General features: G+C 41.5%; 1 protein-coding gene across 3 annotated transcripts in view; it reads left to right on the top strand.

Moving 5' to 3' along the window:
- ULK4 (unc-51 like kinase 4) overlaps positions 1-22,958 on the top strand; it is a 649,532-nt gene that overhangs the window by 386,503 nt on the left and 240,071 nt on the right. For all 3 annotated transcript variants that reach the window (XM_066584674.1, XM_066584676.1, XM_066584675.1), the window contains exon 32: positions 2,490-2,595. In XM_066584674.1, the coding sequence (XP_066440771.1) occupies positions 2,490-2,595 (106 nt within the window). The remainder of the gene's footprint in view (positions 1-2,489; positions 2,596-22,958) is intronic.

The following is a 22,958-nucleotide window of genomic DNA, read 5'->3' as shown; positions in this document are numbered from 1 at the left end:
ACGATACATATTTACCTAGACAGACCAGAATAAGATGACATTAAGTTAACAGCTCTCCTTGTACCTCACTTATACTGTACATCACATGTGGATTATGTTGTACCTGTTGAAGAAGTTAACATCTTGAAAGCTCAGAGTTAATACCCCCATTCTTACAATGTACTCTCTTCTACTTTAAATTGCGCCTTGTCTGTATCTTTTTGTGAAGAGAGTTGATTGAATGAGCATATAAGCAGTTGTATATTTTTAAGTATAATCAGATTTGCTACTTTTCTTGTATTTCTTTGCAGTGCCCTTGGTATTTCATGGCTGTCCTTCTTAAACACAGAAGCAATTAGTTTTGAGAAGGCTGATTCTTCAGGGTCCAGTGCTTCCATGCCTTTCATTTGCAAAAGCTGCACATTTTAATGAAGTTGTTTCATCTGTGTTGCCAAACACTAGAATTTTGCTGCTTCAAGTCTAATTATCTCAGTTGGCGATTGCTGTGTTTTATTAAAGCTGTCAAACGTACTGTTCATTAAATGCCCACATTTGCGGCATCTCTCCCACAAATAACATCAACTTGTTCTGCTGATGGATTGAAAGAACACATTTCCTCCTTAATCTTGACAAATCGATTTTATCAGTCATAACACGTTCTTACACTGTTGGACCCCTTGTGGTGAGCATAGTGCATCTGTGTCAGTCTGAAAGAGATTCTTATAAAGTTGACATACATATGTTAATACTTGAGGAACTGAAGAAGTTGGCTGGAGGACCAATGTAATAAGACCACAATGCAAAAAATTGGCCTTTAAAAAAAAAGTTAGAGATAAGTGAGTTGTTTCGCCTGTTTCGCCGCTTCACCTATTCTCACATTTGTCTGTCCATAGAAGAAAATCAGAGAATAGTTTTGCCTGCTATTCTTTCCAATTCACTTTAAGCAAAGATCAGACCTGGTAAAACCATTTGCCCCTGCTTCCTAATGACTACTGGATTGTGAAGGGGTTCTCAAATTAGTTATAGTTTGGCTCAAGATCTTTGCTTGCTTCAAAAATTTCCTAAGGCCGTGAATCTTTACTAAATGTGCATCTGTATTGCAGTTATAATTTATTAAGCATGCTAGTTTGCTCTCCTCCTACTGGGAGACTGCTTTCCTACTTTGTATTTCACAGTCACTCCTTTTGTAAAAAGTACATGAGAAAATGAGGCCAAGCCTCAAGAACTTCACATACCTTAAGCAGTAGAGTTCCTACAGTCTGAAGGTAACTAGTACGTATGCAGCATTCCAGGCATTAGATTGGAGCCGTGGGTATAGTAGCCATGCGGGACCAGAGAGTAGTCAGGAGGAAGCCGAAGGTTGTTAATAGCTAGTTGCAGGTTTCAGTACAAATGAAGTAGGTGGGTAGCATTGTCGGGAGGAAAGCCAGAGGTCGTTACAAGGTAGTCGCAGTTTGCAGGAGAAGAGCAGGTTGAGGAGATGATGCATGATCAAGGCGGTGGAGCACAATAATCATGCAAGGAGCAAACAGGGCAGGTTTATAAAGTATACCTAATCAAGGGAGCAGGTGGAGGAAATCAGGGAAACAGGAGCAGGTACTAGGACAAAGAACAAGGAATAAGGTTGCAAGGCAACTACCCAGCAGACTGAATAGCTCATTCAAGAGGATCACCGCCTGGAGCATGAGAGCTCCCAGGTTCGAATCCTGACAAAGTATGTGTTTTCCCTTTGAATGAGACCCCCAAAGATTTGCAATTTCATTGGACACCGAAAACTACCAATGATCTGAAAAACCATTGTTACCGCAATAGTCCAGAAAAGTAACTGGACCGAGAGAAGTTTTTGTATTTGCTTATGCAGAGCTGCCACTTTATTTTGAAGTAAATCGTGCGGATGATGTTGAACATTTGCTTAAAAGTGCTACAATTATGTGAATTCCCTGCATGTTTCCCAACACCATACAATTACACATTAGAATATATTGTATGTTGCATACCTCTTTGTGAATTGGACAATGCATTCATCTTGAGTGACAAATTAATGATCCTGTCTGAAGGCACTTTGCACACACATTGCCATCTATCATTTGTCCAAGCAGTAGCATGCCTGTATTAATAGCTTTGTCTTTAGTTTTTTTTCACATAGACTGACGTTAGTACATTTTTTTTGTTCCATTTATTGTGTGGTCCTCAGACAGAAATAAAGGATATTGTCATGTTGGTGTTTGTAAATAAATCTTTCTCCTTACATTCTTCAGAAATAATTAGACCCACTGGTAGGAGGCTGTAAAGGAATCATTTATCTTCCTCAAGTATAGAACGTATCTGAAAAACTGTTCTTGTTTAGAAAAAGACAGATTTTGGATATATATGTCTGCCGGGATTCTACACCGAGTAGTCCGGTCACCATCTTATAGTGTACTGTATGGATATCTCCAATATATTGTAGCAGTGATTAACCAACCAGTAGACCATGTGATTGCTCATTGGGTATGCTTTGTTTATTGCAGACGCATCAGGACAATGTGCTTGGAAATCTCATTCAGAACGCCATATCTTTGCTATACAACTTAGTTGCTCAGAAAGATACAAACATGAAGCTTCTCTACGAGCACGGTAAGTACCCTATGCATAATGTATGTGTTACTGGAACTGCAGCACACTTTGGGGGAAGATTCTAGGCAAAAGTATTTAAAGGGGTTTTGTCATTTAAAAAAAAAATCAATATTTAAACGTATTCCTCCCCCATCAGTCTTCTTACCACATCTTCTACTCACCTATCTTCTCCAGTCACCAGGATCACCTCACCTCCAGCCGGACGGATCCTCTTCTTATTATTATGATGCATCCATTCTCTGCATTATTCTTCCGGCACGTCAGTGTAGGTTACATCACTAGTGACGTAACGTTCACAGCCTAGATAGGAATGACGATCTATTGCCGAGACTGTGCATGTGTGCTGTCTCGTTGTGAGAGTTCATATACTATTGCAGAGAGACAGTGTGCATGCACAGTCTCTGCAATAGCTCAGCACTCCCTGCTAGGCAGTGAACAGTACGTCACTAGTGACGTACTGCACATTGACCTGCAGGAAGAAGACTGCAAAGAATGGACGCTTCGTCACCGGAAGAAGAAGAATCGGCCGGCTGGAGGTGAGGTGACCTGGGGGAACTTCAGGAGACAGGAGAAGATCAGCGGGGAGAAGATGCAGTAAGAACACTGACGGGGGAGGAATAGGCAAGTACAGGATTTTTGTTTTCTAATGACTGAGCCCCTTTAATAGCCTCCATATTTTGTGTGGTTATTAAAGGGGTTATTCAACTTAAAAAAAACAAATGCTGCCAATGGTATCACTGGTGTAAAACACAAAAGAAACCGTACTCCCCTTTATTTCCCTCAGTGCTCATTCCCCTTTATTTCCCTCAGTGCTCATGTTTCCCCTGGGCTTTGTTTGCAATTGACCAGCACAAAACATGCATTACATGCATAACTGCAAATCTGCATGAAAAATCAAAGCATGCTGCAAATCTTCAAATCACAGTCATTCTTATGCAGAATAGCCGCACATTTTCACCATCAATGTCACCTTTTACAATGCAGTGTTGTGAAATCCATAGTGAATCAGGGGCCATATCCACTGCAAAATCCACATTTAGCACATATGATTCTTTTCTTTGTTTTGGTGCATTTTGGGGTTGAATACCCAGAGGAAATTATTTGCCGCATCTAAGCGTATTTTTACATGTTGTATACTTGTTACAGAAATTTATGTGACATAAGAAGACCTTCTACTCACGTGAATGTATATTCTTCTGCAGTATATACATTGATAACTATAAGCCCCGTCCATATAAATTGAATAGCTGCAGAAAGTTTTTCAACAAGTCTGCTGCATGTAAATATAACTTATTAAGAAAATGGGGGCAGGAGTCTAACCGCAGTAGGGGCTACCTTACAGAATTAATTAATACACTGCTTGTCAAAAAAAATAAAGCACCTAGAAGGAGTTGTCGGAATCTAATGAAGCTTTCTCTGTGTGATTGTAACGTTGTTATAAGTCAGTGATTACAATATCAGAGCAAATCATTTATTGTGGAGAACTGACCCCTTGTAGGAAGGTCCTAGTACCCCGTTGTACCACCTCTAGCTTGGATACAAGATGTGATACGGGTGGGCATAGAGGCTCTACCTTGAATACAAGATGTGATATGGCAGGCATGGAGGCTCTAGTGCCTTGTTGTGCCCCCTCTAGCTTGGATAGAAGATGTGATACGAGCAGCCATGGAGGCTCTAGTACCCTGTTGTACCACCTCTAGCTTGGATACAAGATGTGATACGAGCGGCCATGGAGGCTTTAGTACCCTGTTGGGCTGCCTCTAGTTTTTATGTAAGATATGATACTGTCCGTCATGGAGGAATACGGGATCCATATAGTATCCTGCAGCATATCAGTCCACAATTGCTGTAACTGAGCTTTTAGATGCAGCAAACTAATATGCTGTCAAAGCTGGCATCCCAGATGGTCTCATACATGGTCCCATAAATCTGGTGACCGGGCAGCCACAGAAGTGTGACAATGTTGTGGGGGCTTCCTGTGACCCCCTTGTGTGTGCGGCCGAGCATTATCCTGCTGAAGCCCTGCCATGAGAGGAACACATGTGGCTGCAGGATGTCCTGAACATATCTCTGAGCTGTCATTGTCCCTCGTACAACTACTAGGGGGGACCGACTGTCATATGTGATGCCCCCCAAACCATCACACTAGCAGTGGGGGCAGTTTGCCGCTCCACAGCAAAGGCAGGATTGAGACGGTCACCTCTGGCTCTCCAGACACGATCACACCCGTCATCAGTGTCTAAACTAAACCTGGATTTGTTGCTGAAGACAACCCGGTTCCACAACACTGCAAATGGAGGTGACGGTGGGTGGGTGTCAAAGGTAGTACACAGGCCAGAAATGCTACGGCATTTGTGCTAGTGGAATCACTGCGGAAACTATGCAGCATTTACAGTACGAGCCGTGTGGAGGCGATTTAAAGGATTCTAGTTCTAAATCTGCAGTATGTCTATTCATATTCTGGAATCTAACTAAATGGAAATAGAAGGGTTAAATTCTGATGCTGATCTGCTATTTAAAACGTGATCAAATCTGCACCGCTACGAATTACCAGCAAAATTGCTGCAGGCACTCCGTTGCAAAACACCCGCAGCGATTTCGCCACGTGTGAAGGTACCTTAGGGGTTCTTTATCTCATGCATGTTTGAGGGGTGTTCCATTTCTGAAAACCAAAATCAAATAAATAACATTTCCTCTTGTGTAACAGATTTGCAAGTTCTTTAAAAATTAAATCACTCTTCTATCAACTTTTTAGTATCTTTTCTGGTGTGAACCCCCCCACTGCCTGTAGTAGTATGCAGTAAGACGTGACGCATCTGCATTATCCCATAGCATAAAGCGCATAAAGCTGCACCACTGAAGTATTTGATGGGGCCGTTCTGTTTTACAGAGATCTCTTCTGCTGCCATTTGTTTCATACATTTGCACGGTTTGGTTTAAAGCATCATATTATGGGCACATTCCAACTTGAAGTATTTTTTACTATTAATACAATGTTTTGCATTCCTCTTGTATCATGTAGTGTCTCAGGACACCACATCTACTTATTAATACTCAGACTTTAGGGAGGAAAAGCTGTGTTCATATAAATGGGAGATGACAGTTCTTATCAAGCTATGCACATAGTATTTTCCCATGTCAGTAAGAATCCTAATGTCCCAGTAGACTTTGAAAATGATACATGATGATAGGGATGTAAAACACTTCTCAGCTGTAACCATTCACTGGATATTCATAAAGAGGAACATTCGTCACAATAAAAGCAATCTATGGTTTAAATTATGTTTTTTTAGCAGTACATATTCCATCTATGATAGATAGATAGATAGATATTACCTATGAAATAAATTATTAGATATGAGATAGATATGAGGTAGATAGATTGGAAGGAGATAGTTATGAGATAGGTAGGTAGATAGAAATGTGACACCCTGTTTCTTTGAAAATAAGACCCACCCCAAAATTAAGCCCTGGCATGATTTTTCAGGATTTTTGAGGATGCATGAAGTATAAGCCCTACTCCAAAATTGAGCCCCAGTTGCAGTTAATAAAAAAACACAATATCATTAGTGTCCAGGCAGCTATACATGTAATAAAGTAAAATCTTTTGGAGCAAAAATTTATATAATACAGTCTTATTTTTGGGCAAACAGGGTAGGTAGATGGATAAATAGATAGATATTACCTATGAGATAGATAGATATATAGCCGGATGGATAGATGTGAGACGGATGGATAGAGGGATAGATAAAGGGATAGATGTGAGAGACGGATGGATAAATAAATGTGAGATAGAAAGATAGATTTAAGATAAAAGGGGTGGCTAGATAGATGTGAGATGGGTGAATAGAGGGATAAATAGATGTGAGATGGATGGATATTTGATAGGTAGATGGATAGATGAGATGGATGGATATTTGATAGGTAGATGGATAGATCAGATAAAGAGTTCATAAAAAATCTAAAAATAAGCAAACCAGATTAGAAAATTAGAATTCCTAGTGTCCCGTAGCGAGGTCAGGAGTCGGATTCTTAACCTTACAGATGGTTAACAGTGACAATTTTTAGTTCGATTCTGGGATATGAAAAATAGCTTTTGCACTGTAAGAGAACATTTTAGCGGATTTCTTGTTGTAATGCATGAAGATGTGCAGCAGCCGTGCAGGTCTGCATATTGCTGACTCTTAGGCTTATCCAGGCGAAAGCGGATAGTTCATCAGATCTCTGCGGAACTAGTCTGCAACAGTCACATGTCTCTATTGTTGGTGATGCCATCACAGCAGTAGGGGTAGAAAGCAGCAGGGGGCCGGGGGATCAGTGGGGGGATCAGGTGAGGGGAGTTGGATGACTTCCATGTTTGTGCAGCAGGCTGAGCAGCTTTACAATAATTCATAGAGAAGATGGTGCAGAAGATGATGATAATAGGTTTCCTGTGAGCCCATCAGACTAGGAAGTCCTCTTGGTATGTTTCTCTATATGGAGGTGAAGAAGGCCCATCTTCACAGAGTTAGCCGGTAACTGGTTCCATCACTATGGCAGACAGAAAAATTGACAAAAATTTTGTAGAGAGAATGTTAAAAAAACACATATATTATAATGCCAATTACTGCTTTATTTCTTATCGATATGATATAAAGCATGTTTGAAACTCTCCATGCAGTTAGTTCTCCAGCTGTTTCATACGACTGTAATATAGCCACATTTTTATCATTCGTTTCATGGCTACACCTTGAACGCCTGAGGCTTTGTGGAAGTGAACCTATTTTCAGTAATGGAGTCTGGTTCTTGTGGTCATAGTACAGGTATTGAAATGCGGGACTAATTATTCTGATTCAAGTTCAGTTAAACATCGAGGGTCAGGATATTTTGGTTGTAATACAGATAATAATATATTGCTATATTAACCGCTTCCTAACGTGCGTCATACATATATGGTACACATTGGGTGTAATTGTATGGAGCGGGCTCGGGAGCCATACCCGCTCCATACACTGTGAGTGTCAGCAGTCTCTGACAGTTGACCTTCCCATAACTGCTGCGGTCAATGATAACTTTGATCGTGGCTGTTAACCGGCTGTGAATTCTGACAGGGCCATTTAAATTTCCCAATTGGGATAGAAAGTCCTGAAGGGCCCTCCTGGAGTCATGGCAGCCTGGGACCTTCTGAAGGTGCCAGTGATGCCATGAGTGTCTGCCAATTAAGGCATGCCTATGGCATGTCTTCATAGAACACTGGTATTATACTGTAACATAATTCACTGGAAATGAACCAAAAATGCAATACCTGATTGTTAGGTTCTACGGCCATTGTGCCTGCTTAGCTGCGATCGTGCCTGCTCTGTATCTCCTCCGGTTTATAGTTTGGCTTGCTGCATATTGTTAGGGTCTACGGCCATTGTGCCTACCCTACGGCCATTGTGCCTACCCTACGGCCATTGTGCCTACCCTACGGCCATTGTGCCTACCCTACGGCCATTGTGCCTACCCTACGGCCATTGTGCCTACCCTACGGCCATTGTGCCGGCCTTATGGGAATTGTGCCTGCTTAGCGGCGATTGGGCCTGCTCTGTACCTTATCAGGTACTGCAGTTTTGGCTCTTTTCTAGTGAAAGATGTTTTGTGTTCCCCCTCACCTCTGTGATTATACTGTAGAAGCAATCAAATAATTGCAAGTTCAAGTCCTTTATGTAAAAAGGTAAAGGAAAAAATTAATTTTAAAAGTTAAAAAAAAAACTTTCAAGTTGCATTGAAAACTCACAAAATGTTTAAAAAAATTAAAAAGTTGGTATGACCGCATCCATAAAAGTAAAGTTTTTATTAAAATATCATATTATTAATCCTTCATCATGAGCGCTGTCCGAAAAGAAAAACAAAACACAATGCTAGAATTGTGCTTTTTGCTATGGTTATCCCATCTTCAATAAATAAATAAATAAAATGCGACCAAAAAGTCATGTGGCCCAAAATGGTACGGATAAAAACTACAGATCACTTTGCAAAAATTAATCCCTACACAACCCCATCAACAGAAAAATTCTGACAGGGCCATTTAAATTTCCCAATTGGGATAGAAAGTCCTGAAGGGCCCTCCTGGAGTCATGGCAGCCTGGGACCTTCTGAAGGTGCCAGTGATGCCATGAGTGTCTGCCAATTAAGGCATGCCTATGGCATGTCTTCATAGAACACTGGTATTATACTGTAACATAATTCACTGGAAATGAACCAAAAATGCAATACCTGATTGTTAGGTTCTACGGCCATTGTGCCTGCTTAGCGGCGATCGTGCCTGCTCTGTACCTCTTCAGGTATTGCATTTTTGGTTCTTTTCCAGTGAAATATGTTTTAGTGTTCCCCCTCACCTCTGTGATTTTAATTTACTTTATAGTGAGATAGTGTAGGTTCTGACGGACGCGGTGTGGCCTTGCCATCGGTCCCTCAGCTTATGCGTCTTGGCCAATATGCTAAACTAACACCCGCATTTTATTAGTGTATATCAATATTTTCTTTATGCAGTTTGCTATGGACTTCTGGAGGAGCCCAAGATGTCAGACAGTGTCACCAACTGTTGAGATACAGGGCAACCCACTGCCATGTCAGTGTGAGTTGTAATCCTGTATTGTGGGACGCACACCCATCTATTAGCTGGCTTCTGTGGTATCGTTCACATTGCAGATTAACTTGTCTGCAGTCGCTCCTCCCCAGGTCTGCAGTGGACAATTTATCTCCTCCGGTTTATAGTTTGGCTTGCTGCATATTGTTAGGGTCTACGGCCATTGTGCCTACCCTACGGCCATTGTGCCTACCCTACGGCCATTGTGCCTACCCTACGGCCATTGTGCCTACCCTACGGCCATTGTGCCGGCCTTATGGGGATTGTGCCTGCTTAGCGGCGATTGGGCCTGCTCTGTACCTTATCAGGTACTGCAGTTTTGGCTCTTTTCTAGTGAAAGATGTTTTGTGTTCCCCCTCACCTCTGTGATTATATTGTAGAAGCAATCAAATAATTGCAAGTTCAAGTCCTTTATGTAAAAAGGTAAAGGAAAAAATTAATTTTAAAAGTTAAAAAAAAAACTTTCAAGTTGCATTGAAAACTCACAAAATGTTTAAAAAAATTAAAAAGTTGGTATGACCGCATCCATAAAAGTAAAGTTTTTATTAAAATATCATATTATTAATCCTTCATCATGAGCGCTGTCTGAAAAGAAAAACAAAACACAATGCTAGAATTGTGCTTTTTGCTATGGTTATCCCATCTTCAATAAATAAATAAATAAAATGCGACCAAAAAGTCATGTGGCCCAAAATGGTACGGATAAAAACTACAGATCACTTTGCAAAAATTAATCCCTACACAACCCCATCAACAGAAAAATAAAAAAGTTGTGGGGTCAAAACATGGCGATTGAAAGCAAATTGTATTTTTTTAAGTAGTGCTACATAAAGAGCAGCCATGTTGGTCCCACGCCCGAGTAAATGGGGAGGGTTAGGGAAAGACCTGGTGACCGACCCTGTAAAAACCTTGTCTTGAAAACCCGATGAAAGAGCTCTCAAATGATTCAAATATGGTATTCGATGGTAGGCACCCAGACCAAAAGATTCTCTAAATGTGACTGGGGAAAAGTGAGGTCTGAGTACAAGTAGTCAGGGTTTTCCTCATGACACAACTGGGAAAAAACCCTCGGGAAGCCCAGCTGCTGATGTGCCTCATGATGAGAAAAAGGATTGCGCTGTACTAAAGCTCACATGCTAGCAACATGGAATGTGCGTAGCACGAGTCCAGGGAAATTGGATATTGTGAAACGCAAAATGACAAGACTTGACATTGATATTCTTGGGATTAGTGAATTGCACTGGATAGGTAATGGATATTTTCAGTCCGATGACTTCACATTGCACTATGCTGGATACGAGGACATCAAGAGGAATGGAGTAGCCTTTATTACAAACAAGCAAACCTCAAAGGCAATAGAACGTTTTAGAACAATCAACGACCATATCATTGCTTTCTGGATACATGGTAAGACATCTCAACTTTACAGGTCTATGCCCCAACTATGCATGCTGACGAGGAAACATTAAAGATTTGTATGTTGACGTCCGGAAAGCTCTAACAAAGTGCCAAAGAAGGACATCATTTACATAATGGGCGACTTCAATTTGAAAGTCAGCAGCCAACCAGAAGCAACCATCACAGGAAGATTCGGGCTAAGATCAAGATTAAATTCTGTAGCATTAAGAAAGGTACTCCATTAAGAAAATTCAACACCTCTAAAATCCCCCAATCGTACACCATTGAGGGAGCAAACAGATTTGAACTGCTTGATGCATCATAAAAGCATCCAAAGGAACTATGGAATGATATGCAGTCTACAGTTATGGAAAGAGCCAGTAAGCATCTCACCTATAAAAAGCAGAAAAATGTGCTATTGGTTGTCCAAGCAAACCCCCAGAATAGCCAATAAAAGAAGAGCAGCAAAGGCAACTGGTAACAAAGAGGAAGTTCGGCAACTAAATGCTGATTTTCAGAGAACTGCAAGTAAAGACAAGGAAATGGACTGAAATAAGCGTTACAAACAACTCAAAGCAGAAGCCATGAAAGGCCATATCTGAGGCCTTTTCTCATAGGTCAAGATGGCCTGAAAACCTTCCATGGCATACAATGGCTCAATCAAAGGCAAAAATGGGAAAGAACTGAATGACCAATAGAGTATCAAGGATAGGTTAAGGGAATACACAGGAGAACTACATGCCTGCAAGCACTGACCTGGACCATTGCATGAGGTGGAGCCTGTCAACTTGGAGCCCTCCATTATGGAGTCATAGGTGGTATGGTAATGAAACAACTAGCCAAAAATAAAGCGCCAGGCATAGATGACATATCAGCAGACCTATTGCTGCCAGTACCAGTAAAAACCATCATAGCGCTGTGCCAGCCATCCACACAATAGTATCCAAACAATTACCACAGGACTAGAAAAGATCTGTCTTCATCCCGCTACCAAAGAAAGACGACTCCCAGAATTGCTCCAACTAATGAACATTAGCCCTCATTCTGTATGCAGACAAGATCCTTTTCAAAATTATACAGTAATAATTGAGATCAGTAGTCAAAGCAGCACTCCCTGATGTACAGTCAGGATTCCGTCAATGACTCGACACCCAAAACCATATTGCAAACCTCTGATGGACCATGGAAAAAGCTCGAGAATACCAAAAGAATATCTACATGTGCTTCATCAACTACATGAAGGCCTTCAATTGTGTTGACATGACAAGCTGAGCGTATTTGCACATCTAGTCAAGCTAATAAAATCACTTTATACCAATCAAAAACCACTGTGAGAACACAGTATGGGGACACAGGTTGCTTTGGGATTGGCAAACGTGTCCGGCAAGACTGCATCCTCTCACCCTTTTTGTTTAACCTACATGCAGAAGTGAGCATGCGGAAAATGAACTTAGATGAACTGGAAACTGGTCTGAAGCAGACGATATGTAAGAGTAAAACTGAAAGTGAAAAAATGGACCTCTACCTGAATTTAAAGAAGACGGAAATTATGAGAACTGCGATAATTGGGCTGTAGAATGCATGCAAAACTTCCTCTTCCTTGGTTCAAAAATTGACCACCATGTAGAATCTATGCCATAGATAAAACATAGGATAGAATTGGGGTGAAGCACAATGTTAAACATGGACAAAATCTGGAAAAGTAGGGATATTGGCATAGGAACTAAACGCAGGATAGTGCAAACCATCATTTTCCCCAAAGCCATGTATTGTGGAAGATGAGAAAAAATATATTGGTTCCTTTGCGCTACAATACACCACTAAAAGAGTGTAAAGATTTAGAAGCCGTGTGCACTTCACTGGGGGGATCTGGATCCAACCATTTTCCCATTCTAATTTCGCCTTAACTTTGAATGGGGGGAAGTGGTTGGTTCCAGATTCCCCCAGTGAAGTAAGTGCACACGGCTTCTAAATGTTTACACTCTTTTAGTGGTGTATTCCACCATTTACCACCGAGGCTGAACACCCCGGATTTGTGTTCTCTGCTGCTCTCCCAATTGGGGTTTTTCACCTGAGTGATTGATCTAAGACTGAAGTGGACCTACATGGTGTGGAGTTCTGCCTATTGACAGACTCCACACCTAGCCACTAAGTCCACCTTCCTTCTGATAGTGCATTGGCATCTGGCTATTGCTTTCTTCCTATACTTGGAGCGCAGACACTTTTTATCTTGTTGTTTTACAAAAGCCATGTATGGATGTGAAAGCTGGACTGCAAGGGAAGCTGATAGAAGGAGAATTGATGTGTTTGACCTGTGGTGCTGGCGAAAGCTTCTGCGTATACCCTGGGCGGCAAGAGTAACAAACAGAAAAGTCATGAATCGTATAAGACCCGATATATCACTGGAGGACCAGATGACCAGGGCTCAGGCTCATGGAGGACAAGATGACCCGACTCAGACTCACGGAGGACAAGAAGACCAGGCTCAGGCTCGCAGAGGACAAGATGACTGGACTCAGGCTCATAGATTTTGGCCATGTAATGCGAGCAGAGTTGCTAGAAAAATTTATAGTGCTTGGACAGATCAGTGGCAAGAGAAGACCCGTCCACCAAAGAACATAATGGCTGATACTGGCATGGATATCACACAACTGAAAGAAGCAGTGCAAGACCGAAAAACATGGAGGGAGCTCACCTTTAGGGTCGCCGAGGGTCGTGAATGACTAAACGCCTAATAACAGCATAAAGAGAAACTATATAAATTTGGTATCGCCTTAATCCTATTGACCCATAAAATAAGATGTCATTTTTACTGCACCATGAACGCTACAGAAACAAACCATCCCAAAAAATTGAACCAATGTTTTTTGTTTTATTTTTCCATTTCACCCCATTTAGAAATCTTTAAAACTTTTCCGATACATTGATACCTTTGAAATAATGCAACTCTTCCCACAAAAACAAGCCTTCATGTAGCTATATCACCTGAAAAATAAAAGATGGTATGATTTTTTTGAAAGTGGGGATGAGAAAATGAAAAAACAAAAAAACAAAAAGGACTGCAGCAGGAAGAGGTTAATTCTGTTGCATATACCAGTTGCGTTCTGGGTCTTTAAATGAGCTTTAAAGGGGCTGTCCAGTTGTAAAATATTGATGGCCTAACCTCAGGATAAGTCATGCATATTACATAGGTCCATTGCCTTGCAGTCTATTTTCCATTGCCCCCTACTGATCGTATATTTGCCAGGCCAGGGTTGTAGTACATCGAGCTGATTTCGGCAGGAAGCAGACAGCTTTGTTCTTACTGTGGTGGCCAAGTTTAGTATTGCAGGCCAAGTTCCCAATCTTTTTTTATTGGGAACTTGGCCTGCCATACCAAGCCTGGGCACTGCAATGGGAATAGAGCAGTCTTCTTCTTGCAGAATTCAGTTCAATAGATGAGTACATCAGCCACGCCATCAGCTGGTCATCCAGGGGACTGGGCAATGGACCCGACAATCTACTAGTCATGACTTATCCTGAGGATAGCCAATCAATAGTTTGCAACCAGACAACCCCCTTAAGTGAGACTCTGTAGAACTGACCTGGGGTCTGGGTCATGTGTGTATAATCCAGACCTTTAACATGTGTTGTAAACCAGGCTTCAGCAGGGGATACAGATGCAGGATGTATGTTTAGTACATAATAACAGTAGTTCGGAAGTCATAAGATAATAAACGTTTTTGACCCGAAGTATATAAATTGGCTGGCCTTACCCCAGTGTACATTTCCTAGAAATCATGTTTTTAAAGGACAATAATCTTTGTTATTGCCCTAATTTCAGCATAATGGATAGGTTGTGTCCAGCTGTGAAATCCGCATGGTTAATTGACTTCTTAACAAATTGATTTAAGGTACATTAGTTCTTCTGTGTCACTGATTAAACAAGCCACACCCGCACACCTCTCTTTGGCCTCACAACAAAAGATTCAGCGGGCATTAAAAGGTAAATAAGGAGATGAAAGTCCCTGCTTAGAAACTGTTTTGTGGACTGGGGATTGATGAGGCCGGGCATTGCTTAATGCTTTTATATAGTTTGTTTGAAGTGATAAACTGATTGTTTGATCTTTCTTTGTTTTATCTCGTATTGCTAATGTTATTAGTCATATACAATGATCTATATGCATGTGTGCGGTCTATTTCTGTACAGGTGTACAAAGGGATAATATCCTCTGAAAACATGCCAAGGAGGGAAATAAAGTCCTTTCTATCTAGTATGACTAATAGATACTGTAAAAAAAACGATACAGCCGAGATTAATTATCATGTATGTTCTGGCATTACAATCACTGCTTTGTCAGTGCAGCATAGATATAACGTGGGCTTTGAAAGATAACCGCTTTATCCCTAACATGTTATTAGATATATGTCACTCTGCATTAAGTTGTACCTTTGTAACACATGACCTTTTGGGTTTAATGTCATAAATAGTGTAAAGGTGCTTTTACACGGACCAAAAATTGTTAGGATTCCCGCAATCCAACTAGAGTCTGAACGATTATCTTTCAGTGTAAATGCATGTAGCAACTGAATGATATATGTGATATATGAGAAGCGGTTCGCTACTCTTTCGTCGTTCGGTTTTCAATCAGCCCGCGTAAACAGGTAGGATCACTTCTGAACAATTGCCGGTTTACTATGAACAGAAGTGGGCAGGCCAGAAGATCCCCGCCCTGCTCGGTCTCCATTCACTGAGTGATGCTGCACAGATCCCCACTGATCAGCTGATTCCCGGGGCCGCTGTCATTGCGGTCAGGGCAGCAGCCCGGGTTGGTATTGCAGTACAGCTCCCATTGAATATAGTGACAGTGGCCATGGGAATCAGTTGATCAGTGGTGATCCTGAGTGGCAGAAGCCTGCCGATCCTCTATTGATGACGTTTCGGGCATCAGTAGAAAAAATAAAAAATGTCTCAGGATACCCCTTTAAGGGGGAATATCTCTATCCAATGGCTCCTGCATGGCAGCACATAGAGACTGACCTCATACTACTTTTTCTGCAATGCAGCATAAGGGCGAATTCAGACAAGCGCTTTTTTTTTGCGTGCGCCCATGTGCAAAAAAAAAGCACGTCTGATAGAATCATTGGTTTCCTATGAAGTGTTCACATGGCCCTCTTTTACAGGTGCAAAATACTCGCACCTGCAAAAGATAGGACATGCGTGTGCCGGGAAGGAAAGATTCCCCGCAGGGAGTCCCCTCATCACTGAACACTGTGACAGCACTGCATTACTGAACGGCCATTAGTTACACTGAATGAGGAGCAAGCAACTGATCGTCCATTGTTTATGCAGCATAAACGATGGACAATCAGCTGATCACTCCTCGTTCAGTTTAAATAGTGGCCGTTCAGTATTGAACGGCTGCTATGTTATGTCAATGGCGAGGGGTGGGGGAACGGGGGCGAGAGGAGAGAAATCTCCTGCTGCCTCCCCGCTATGAGCCAGTGATACTAGCTCCCGTGCAGCAGCACGAGAGCGAGTATGTGCGGGGACGAGTGTCGGGCATCGTTTGCCTGACACTTGTCCTGTGTAAACCAGCCTTAATAATGGAGAACTACCGTAACTATCTCTGCGGTGAACTACAGCTGCTGGGGTTAAAATATTTGTACTAAATCAAAACACTTTTTTTAAATGATGAAATTAAGAACAATGCCTCCAAATGTATAATGACTGTAAACGTGTTCAGCCCATCATATCCCTCAGGGCCAGATGAATGTGAATAATCCGGAAATGAAGCAGCATTCTATGTATCCAAGAAAATAAATGTAATTGTTGATGCTGCAGCTAAGCTGCTGACTTGGATACACTTCAGGCTTCAGAAAGGCTTAGTTTGGAGCTGAAATGTGGCACACTTGGATGGTAGATGAATTGTTCTCAAACATATCGACACTCACCTCCTGTTTAGTGCAGATGTCAAGAGATGAGTGGGACAGCGCCTAGATATGTATTATATTGGTATACACAATTTTAGTATGTGTTAGAAGAGGACTTACCTGGTGCTTTGTGGGGTCCCTAGATGTCATCAGTGGTGTGAAGGGACTCCAAGGAGGCATGTTGAACAATAAAACTTATTTGCAGAGAGAGAGATCTTCACTTAGGGACAGTTACACAAGTTGCATTACGGTTACTTAGGGTAGATGATTACAACTGAATGATAGAAATACTCCTTGATCCACATTGCTTTGTATTTCAGCTCTGGGGTTGTGTATAGAGTTTCTCTTTATTCTCTCTCTATCACTCTCTTTATCCTCCTGACTGTTAAATTCTTCTTTCTATCTCCTTCTTTACCCAGCTATTCTCTCTTGTTGTCTCTCTGTACTTCCAACATGAACACGCTTTAGTACTCACACTTTTCTTCCTTACTTTCCACCGCACTGTCTTTCTCTTAATGTTCCTTCTCTTTCTTTAGTCTTGACTCCAACTAGACTCCACTCCACTCTCCTCTAACTCCATCTCCTCCGTGCGGAGGACTTATGCTCCAATCACATGGCCTCTTTCTTCCTGCTTCCTGACTAAACCACTCCTCAGGTTATTGCTAGGTGATGGAAACCCAATGGGGGAGGGCACAGTTTAAGGGCTTTTACCCACTAGCATTTTTTAACGCAGTGTTTTTTTTTTAATGGGACTTTCTAATGTTAAAATCGCATCACACAAACTTGCGATTTTTGACTACCCTTCTCCCCTCCTCCCCCCCCAATCCCCTGTGAATCATCCATCTTGTGTTGCTGTGTCCCCTAGTAATGTCCTCTGTCTTTGTCTAAATGTCCAATTGTTCAATTATTATTTTACGTCTTTCTGTTTCTATTATTGGATTTTGTTTTTCGGTGTAGCGATGGAGGAATTACTGAGCTCATGGGAATTAAGTATACTCTTTTATAATTTTATTGAGTACATAAATGTAATGTTTGAAAAACCCTGATTTAAACCTTTTGAACAGAATATGAACATAATTCACAAATTTTAACATTTAAAGCCATAAACACATGTAACCACGAAGTGAGCACATAAGTGCTGTAGTAACCCTAATGCAGGTCACTACTTAATTACATAGTATAGAAAGTACAATATACGAAGATATACAGTGGTCCTTTAATGTACAATATTAATTGGTTCCCAAAAGACAATATGTTGAAACCATAATTCTACAGAAAACTGGTAGTTCGTTCTGAAGCCACCCAAATGTCATCCAAAAGTAATACAAAAATTCAAAAGGTTAACGGAAATTAGGCAGATGACTAAGGGCCCTAAGCATTTCTCTATCAGATACTTGCTGGATCGCTCTCGATAATCATTCAGTATAAATGTGCCCAGCGACTGAACTATGAACGATAATTCATTCGGCATTCAGTTTCTGCAAGCTTAAAAATCAAATGACGATTGGGCTGTGTCAATAGGCAGTTGATCATATGAGGTTGGCGGGTGGAAGCGATCTCCATCCTGCTCCGCCTTCGTTCACTGACCGATCATCGCTCTTGTGTGAAAGCATAGAAGCGATTTTCACTGCGATGACTATCAGACGCTTTAGCACTCGACAGTCAACCCCCGTGTAAAAGGACCCTAATACAGATGAGCCTTTACATCTAACAGTCAGAGCTGCAGGAAGCTGTACATCAGCATCTGTAAAGAGGACGGGAGCTTCTTAAGGGTCCTATATAGTATGGCAGAAAAATGCAATGGAGTCACCCTCACCTGGTTTCCAATGGAGCAGCTCATCCTACCACAGGTAAAAGGCAGTACCCCCCTGTATTGTAGAGGGGCGCTACTAGACAGCCAATAAGTGCATGCAGCTGAGTAATACAGGTGTTTTACCAGAACTGTCTATACAGATTGCCTGGATTTTCCAACACGTTCGGCAGATCTGAACCATCTGTTAGATTGTATGTTCAGTCTTGGTTCAAGTTACAATGGCCTGGGAAAGAGCACAGTACAGATACTCCCCTACGTGCGAGCAGGTCCGCAAGTACATTTGTTCATATGTCGAACAAATGGTTGTATGGAGGGAATCACGGGTGCATCCCGCTCCACACAACGTTGGGTGCAGGCTGTTCTTACAGCCGGCACCCAACGGCAGCAGTTCGAACAAGCCGCGCCGCTCATCAGAACTGTTAACACTTTAAATGCTGCTGTCAAAATAGATAGCTGTATTTAGAGCGATAACCGTTTCCAAGAGCGGCGGGGCTTGTCGGGACTGCTGCCACCGGGTGTCTGCTGTAAGAAACAGCCGGCACCCGACGTTGTATGGAGCGCCCTGCATAGGCAGCACTAGGGCCTTTCTGAAGGCTCCCGGCCGCCTTGCAACCCCCGCAGTGTACCGCCATCTTACCGGACAGGGTTGATAGAAGCCTGTCCGGTCCCTGTACAGAATGATGTAATGCCGTAGCATTACAGGACAGATAGTTCATATCTTGCGAAGTTCGTAACTCGAACGTTCACAAGTAGGGGACTATACATATGTTGAAAATATTGTAGCCTGAAGGTACCTTTTAGGCTGCTCTCACGCTGAACTGCTGCATTTTACTATGATTTCGTACAGCATTTTTGAATGCATGTTACAGCGTTTGACAGCATTGTTTAATGCACCCCCATCACTTTGGGTGATGAGGTGTGTTAATATGCTCAAAAGTAGAGCAGAACATGCTTGAAAATCGTAGCGTTAGAAACGCTGCATTTGAGTGCTGGTGTGCAAGGCCCCTTTGTATTCAATGGCGGCATTGTACCGCAGTTAGTGCGGCATTCAGGACACCGTGCTAATCACGGTAAAAAGCGTCTTGTGTGAGAGCGGCCTTACACCGCGCAATTACTGCTTGAAATTATGCTGAAATCAGCAAATTCAGGGGATAATCGTCCTGTGTACATGCAGCCGCCGACAGGGCGCTGAGCGAGAAATTGCTCACTTATTGAAGTCACTTGGTTTTTAGCAGAAGCAGAAGACTTCTGAGGAAGCAGAATCAGGGAGTTGTTTTTTGGATGCTGTGACTACAGCACAGGAATCATCATCATCTTATCTGGCAGCATTGCGAAGGCCTGACTATTCTCTGGTTATAGGAGGATAAAGTTTGGGAGATATTTTTTCCTCTATTTTAAAAACCTGCAAGTTTTTAAGTTAAGTGCGGATTGTGAAGATCTTTATGAATGTTTGGCTTGGGTGCAATTACCAACTTTGTCTGATCAGAGAGTGATACTAGAGGCTCCTTTGATACTGAATGAGTTAAGGAATGAAGTAGAAACAGTTCGTAATGAAAAGTTGCCTGAGTTAGATGGTCCTCCAAATGAATTTTTTAAGCATTACCAGGATATGTTCTGCCACATTTATTGATGGTGTTTAATGAATCATTGCACGAAGGCATACTTCCACCATCAATGATTCATTAAGCATCATCAATAAATGTGGCAGAAGCATATCCTGGTAGCACTTAAAAAATTCATTTGGTAGACTATCCAGCCCAGACGACTTTTCATTAGGAAGTGTTGCTAGTACATTCCTTAACTCATTCAGTGTGATTGTCTAAGTTCCTAAACCGGGAAAGGATCTGTCTCTTCCTGATTCCTATCGATCAATCTCTGTTGACCACTGATGTTAAAATTTTGGCGAAGGTACTTGCGAATAGATAATGACTCATTTAAAACACGAGGATCAGTCCAGCTTTATGGCAAAAAAAACAACTGCTATTAATTTAAGGAGGTTATAGCTCAATCTTCAGGTGATTCATCGGGTTTTTGGGAGCAGGGCTGTTCTTTCACTTGACACTACCAAAACTTTTTGTGGGCTGTTCTACTTAAGATGGGTTAAACTGCTTTATTCAATGCTTGGGGCAAGAGTAAGGGTAAATGGCTGTATTTCGGGACAGATTTTATCAGATTGGGGAACAAGGCAGGGATGTCCCCCTGTCCCTTCTTCTCTTTGCCTCCGCAATCGAGCCCATGGCTGGTTTGATAAGGCAATCACCTGATATATTTGGATTGCAGTATGGAGGAATTGAGGAACATATCTCACTAATTTGCAGATGACCGGTTGTTGTATATGGGGGATGAGAGTAGATCAACAAGTCCTATTATGTCCATTTTTGTATATTTAATAAGAAGTTGCGTCTCACTATTAACTATGGGAAAATCTGTAATTTGTCGTTTTGATCCCTTGCCAGTTAACTATTCATTGGAAAATACACAATTACAAATAGCGAAGGAATTTAGATATTTTGGAGTTGTGGTATCTTCTAAGCCTCAAGACTTTATTTCTGGCAATCTGCTTCCACTAATACAAACATTTGATGATAAGGTTAAGGTCTGGAATCGTCTCCCATTGTCAATAATTAGCAAGTGAAATCTTATTAAAATGTTTTTGATGCCACAACTCCTTTTTATACTCCAAAACTCTCTGGTTTGGATTCCATCACAATATATATATATATATATATATATATGTATATATATATATATGTATATATATATATATATATATATATATGTATGTATATATATATAGACTCCATACAATATTTAGGAATACATTGTGGAATAAGAAATCTGCTAGAATTAAGTTGTAGACCCTTCAAAGAGGTAAATAGTCTAGAGGTTTGGTAATTTCTAGAGTTTGGATATATTTTTTGGCGTCATGTGAAGGGGTGGGGAGAAAGAAATTGAGTGTGGTTGAATGGTAGATTAGGTTCTAAAATGACAGGCTGTAGCCCCCATAACTGTATGTGTAAGAAGGATGAAAGGAGGAAATAAAGGGATTATATTGTACAATTATTTTAATGATTAAATTATAGAATATATTCAAGCAGATTTTGCAGCTATACAGATTTACTATATTCACCCCCCCCGGAGGAACCCTAAATTGCCAGAGGTTTTTTCTTAAGTTGGAAGGAGGAGAGAGGGGTAATCTTTTTGCAACAGGTACAAGAGGTCTTTTTTATCGTTTTGAACAATTTAAAGAGCTTTATGATGTTCCCTGTAGTTTGGATGCAGTCTGCCCCCTGACAGTAGAAGATTGTGTCGCAAAATAAGAGAGATTATATTCTTGGAAAGGGGAATATCTCAGAAAAGTGGCTGTTCGCCTAAGTTTGAGAAAATTTGGTGAAGATAGTCTGATATAATATACAGTTAAAATTTGATGGAATCTAGAGAGGATGAGTGAGAGGTGAGAGGATGGAGAAGAGGTTGTTTTGGGGGAGATTATGATTTGTGTAAATATAGTTATAATTAATTGCATTGATTGGGTGGGGTAACGATATGTCGTATGTATGTAATGCTTATGCATGTGTAGAAATAAAGAGGAAAAAAAATCTTAGTATTTGTATTGCGCCAACTTATTCCGCAGCGCTTTCATGTAATTTATTTATTACCCCCCACCAAGCTGGGTTCTTATTTCTCCGACCTCAGAAAGATGGAAGACGGCTACCTGAATCAAGCGGGGATTGAACTTGCAACCTTCAGGTCGTAGGCTTACATTCTGCACCACATGAGTCTCTATTGTATTTGCAAATATAATTCAATTAAAAATGACCTGATTTAAAAATTCTAAAACAAGCAACTGTCGGATCATGTAAACAGGAGCTGCTCAATGTTTGTGTGACCCCTGTTTATTGTGAATGGAGGCAGGCGGCCAGAAGGGCAATTGCTCGAGCGAGCATTGCCCTTAGCGAGTACCTGCCCGCTCGGGAGCAAAGATTCGGCGGCAGGCGGGGAGCAGCGGGGGAGAGCGGGGAGGAACGGAGGGGAGATCTCTCTCTCCCTCTTCCCCCCCCTTCCGCTCCCCCATGCTCATGGCCGCAACTCACCTGTCACCCGCGCCGGCAGCCGAACCTTTTCTTCCGAGCGGGGAGATACTCGCTAAGGACAATGCTCGATCGAGCAATTGTCCTTAGCAAGTATGCTCGCTCATCTCTACTCTTGGGTTTTACACAGTTGGGCAGTAGCCCATGGGACAGCTGTCAGGCGCCCATGCGTGTGACAGCCATCCCAGGTAAAGGGATCTTGATGCCATGGTCATTTGAAGGATAACTGTGGGTCACGAAGGGTATCTCCTTAAGTAAAGCACCTAGAAGGTGTTGAGGGATTACTGTAATGGTAAAGGGAATAGTAGAGGGAAGAATTCAGATTCCAGTGCCAATAATCTAGGTCATTATAGTAATGACTGTTTACAGGTACCTTGTTGCAGTTTTTTCTAAATCCAAGAACATTTTTAATATAGTTTTACAAAAAATGCCAAAGAAAAATGAAATGAAAAACCTTGGCAAATTCCCAGAACCAATGCCTTTTGTTGCAAAAGGCATATTTTTCCTTTAAATAGCTCGAAGGATGACTTGCACATCT

This window comes from Eleutherodactylus coqui, chromosome 12, assembly GCF_035609145.1.
Source record: "Eleutherodactylus coqui strain aEleCoq1 chromosome 12, aEleCoq1.hap1, whole genome shotgun sequence".
Lineage (NCBI taxonomy): Eukaryota > Metazoa > Chordata > Amphibia > Anura > Eleutherodactylidae > Eleutherodactylus > Eleutherodactylus coqui.
The sequence above is the reverse complement of the archived record's forward strand: the minus strand, read 5'-3'. Positions and strand labels throughout refer to the sequence as shown.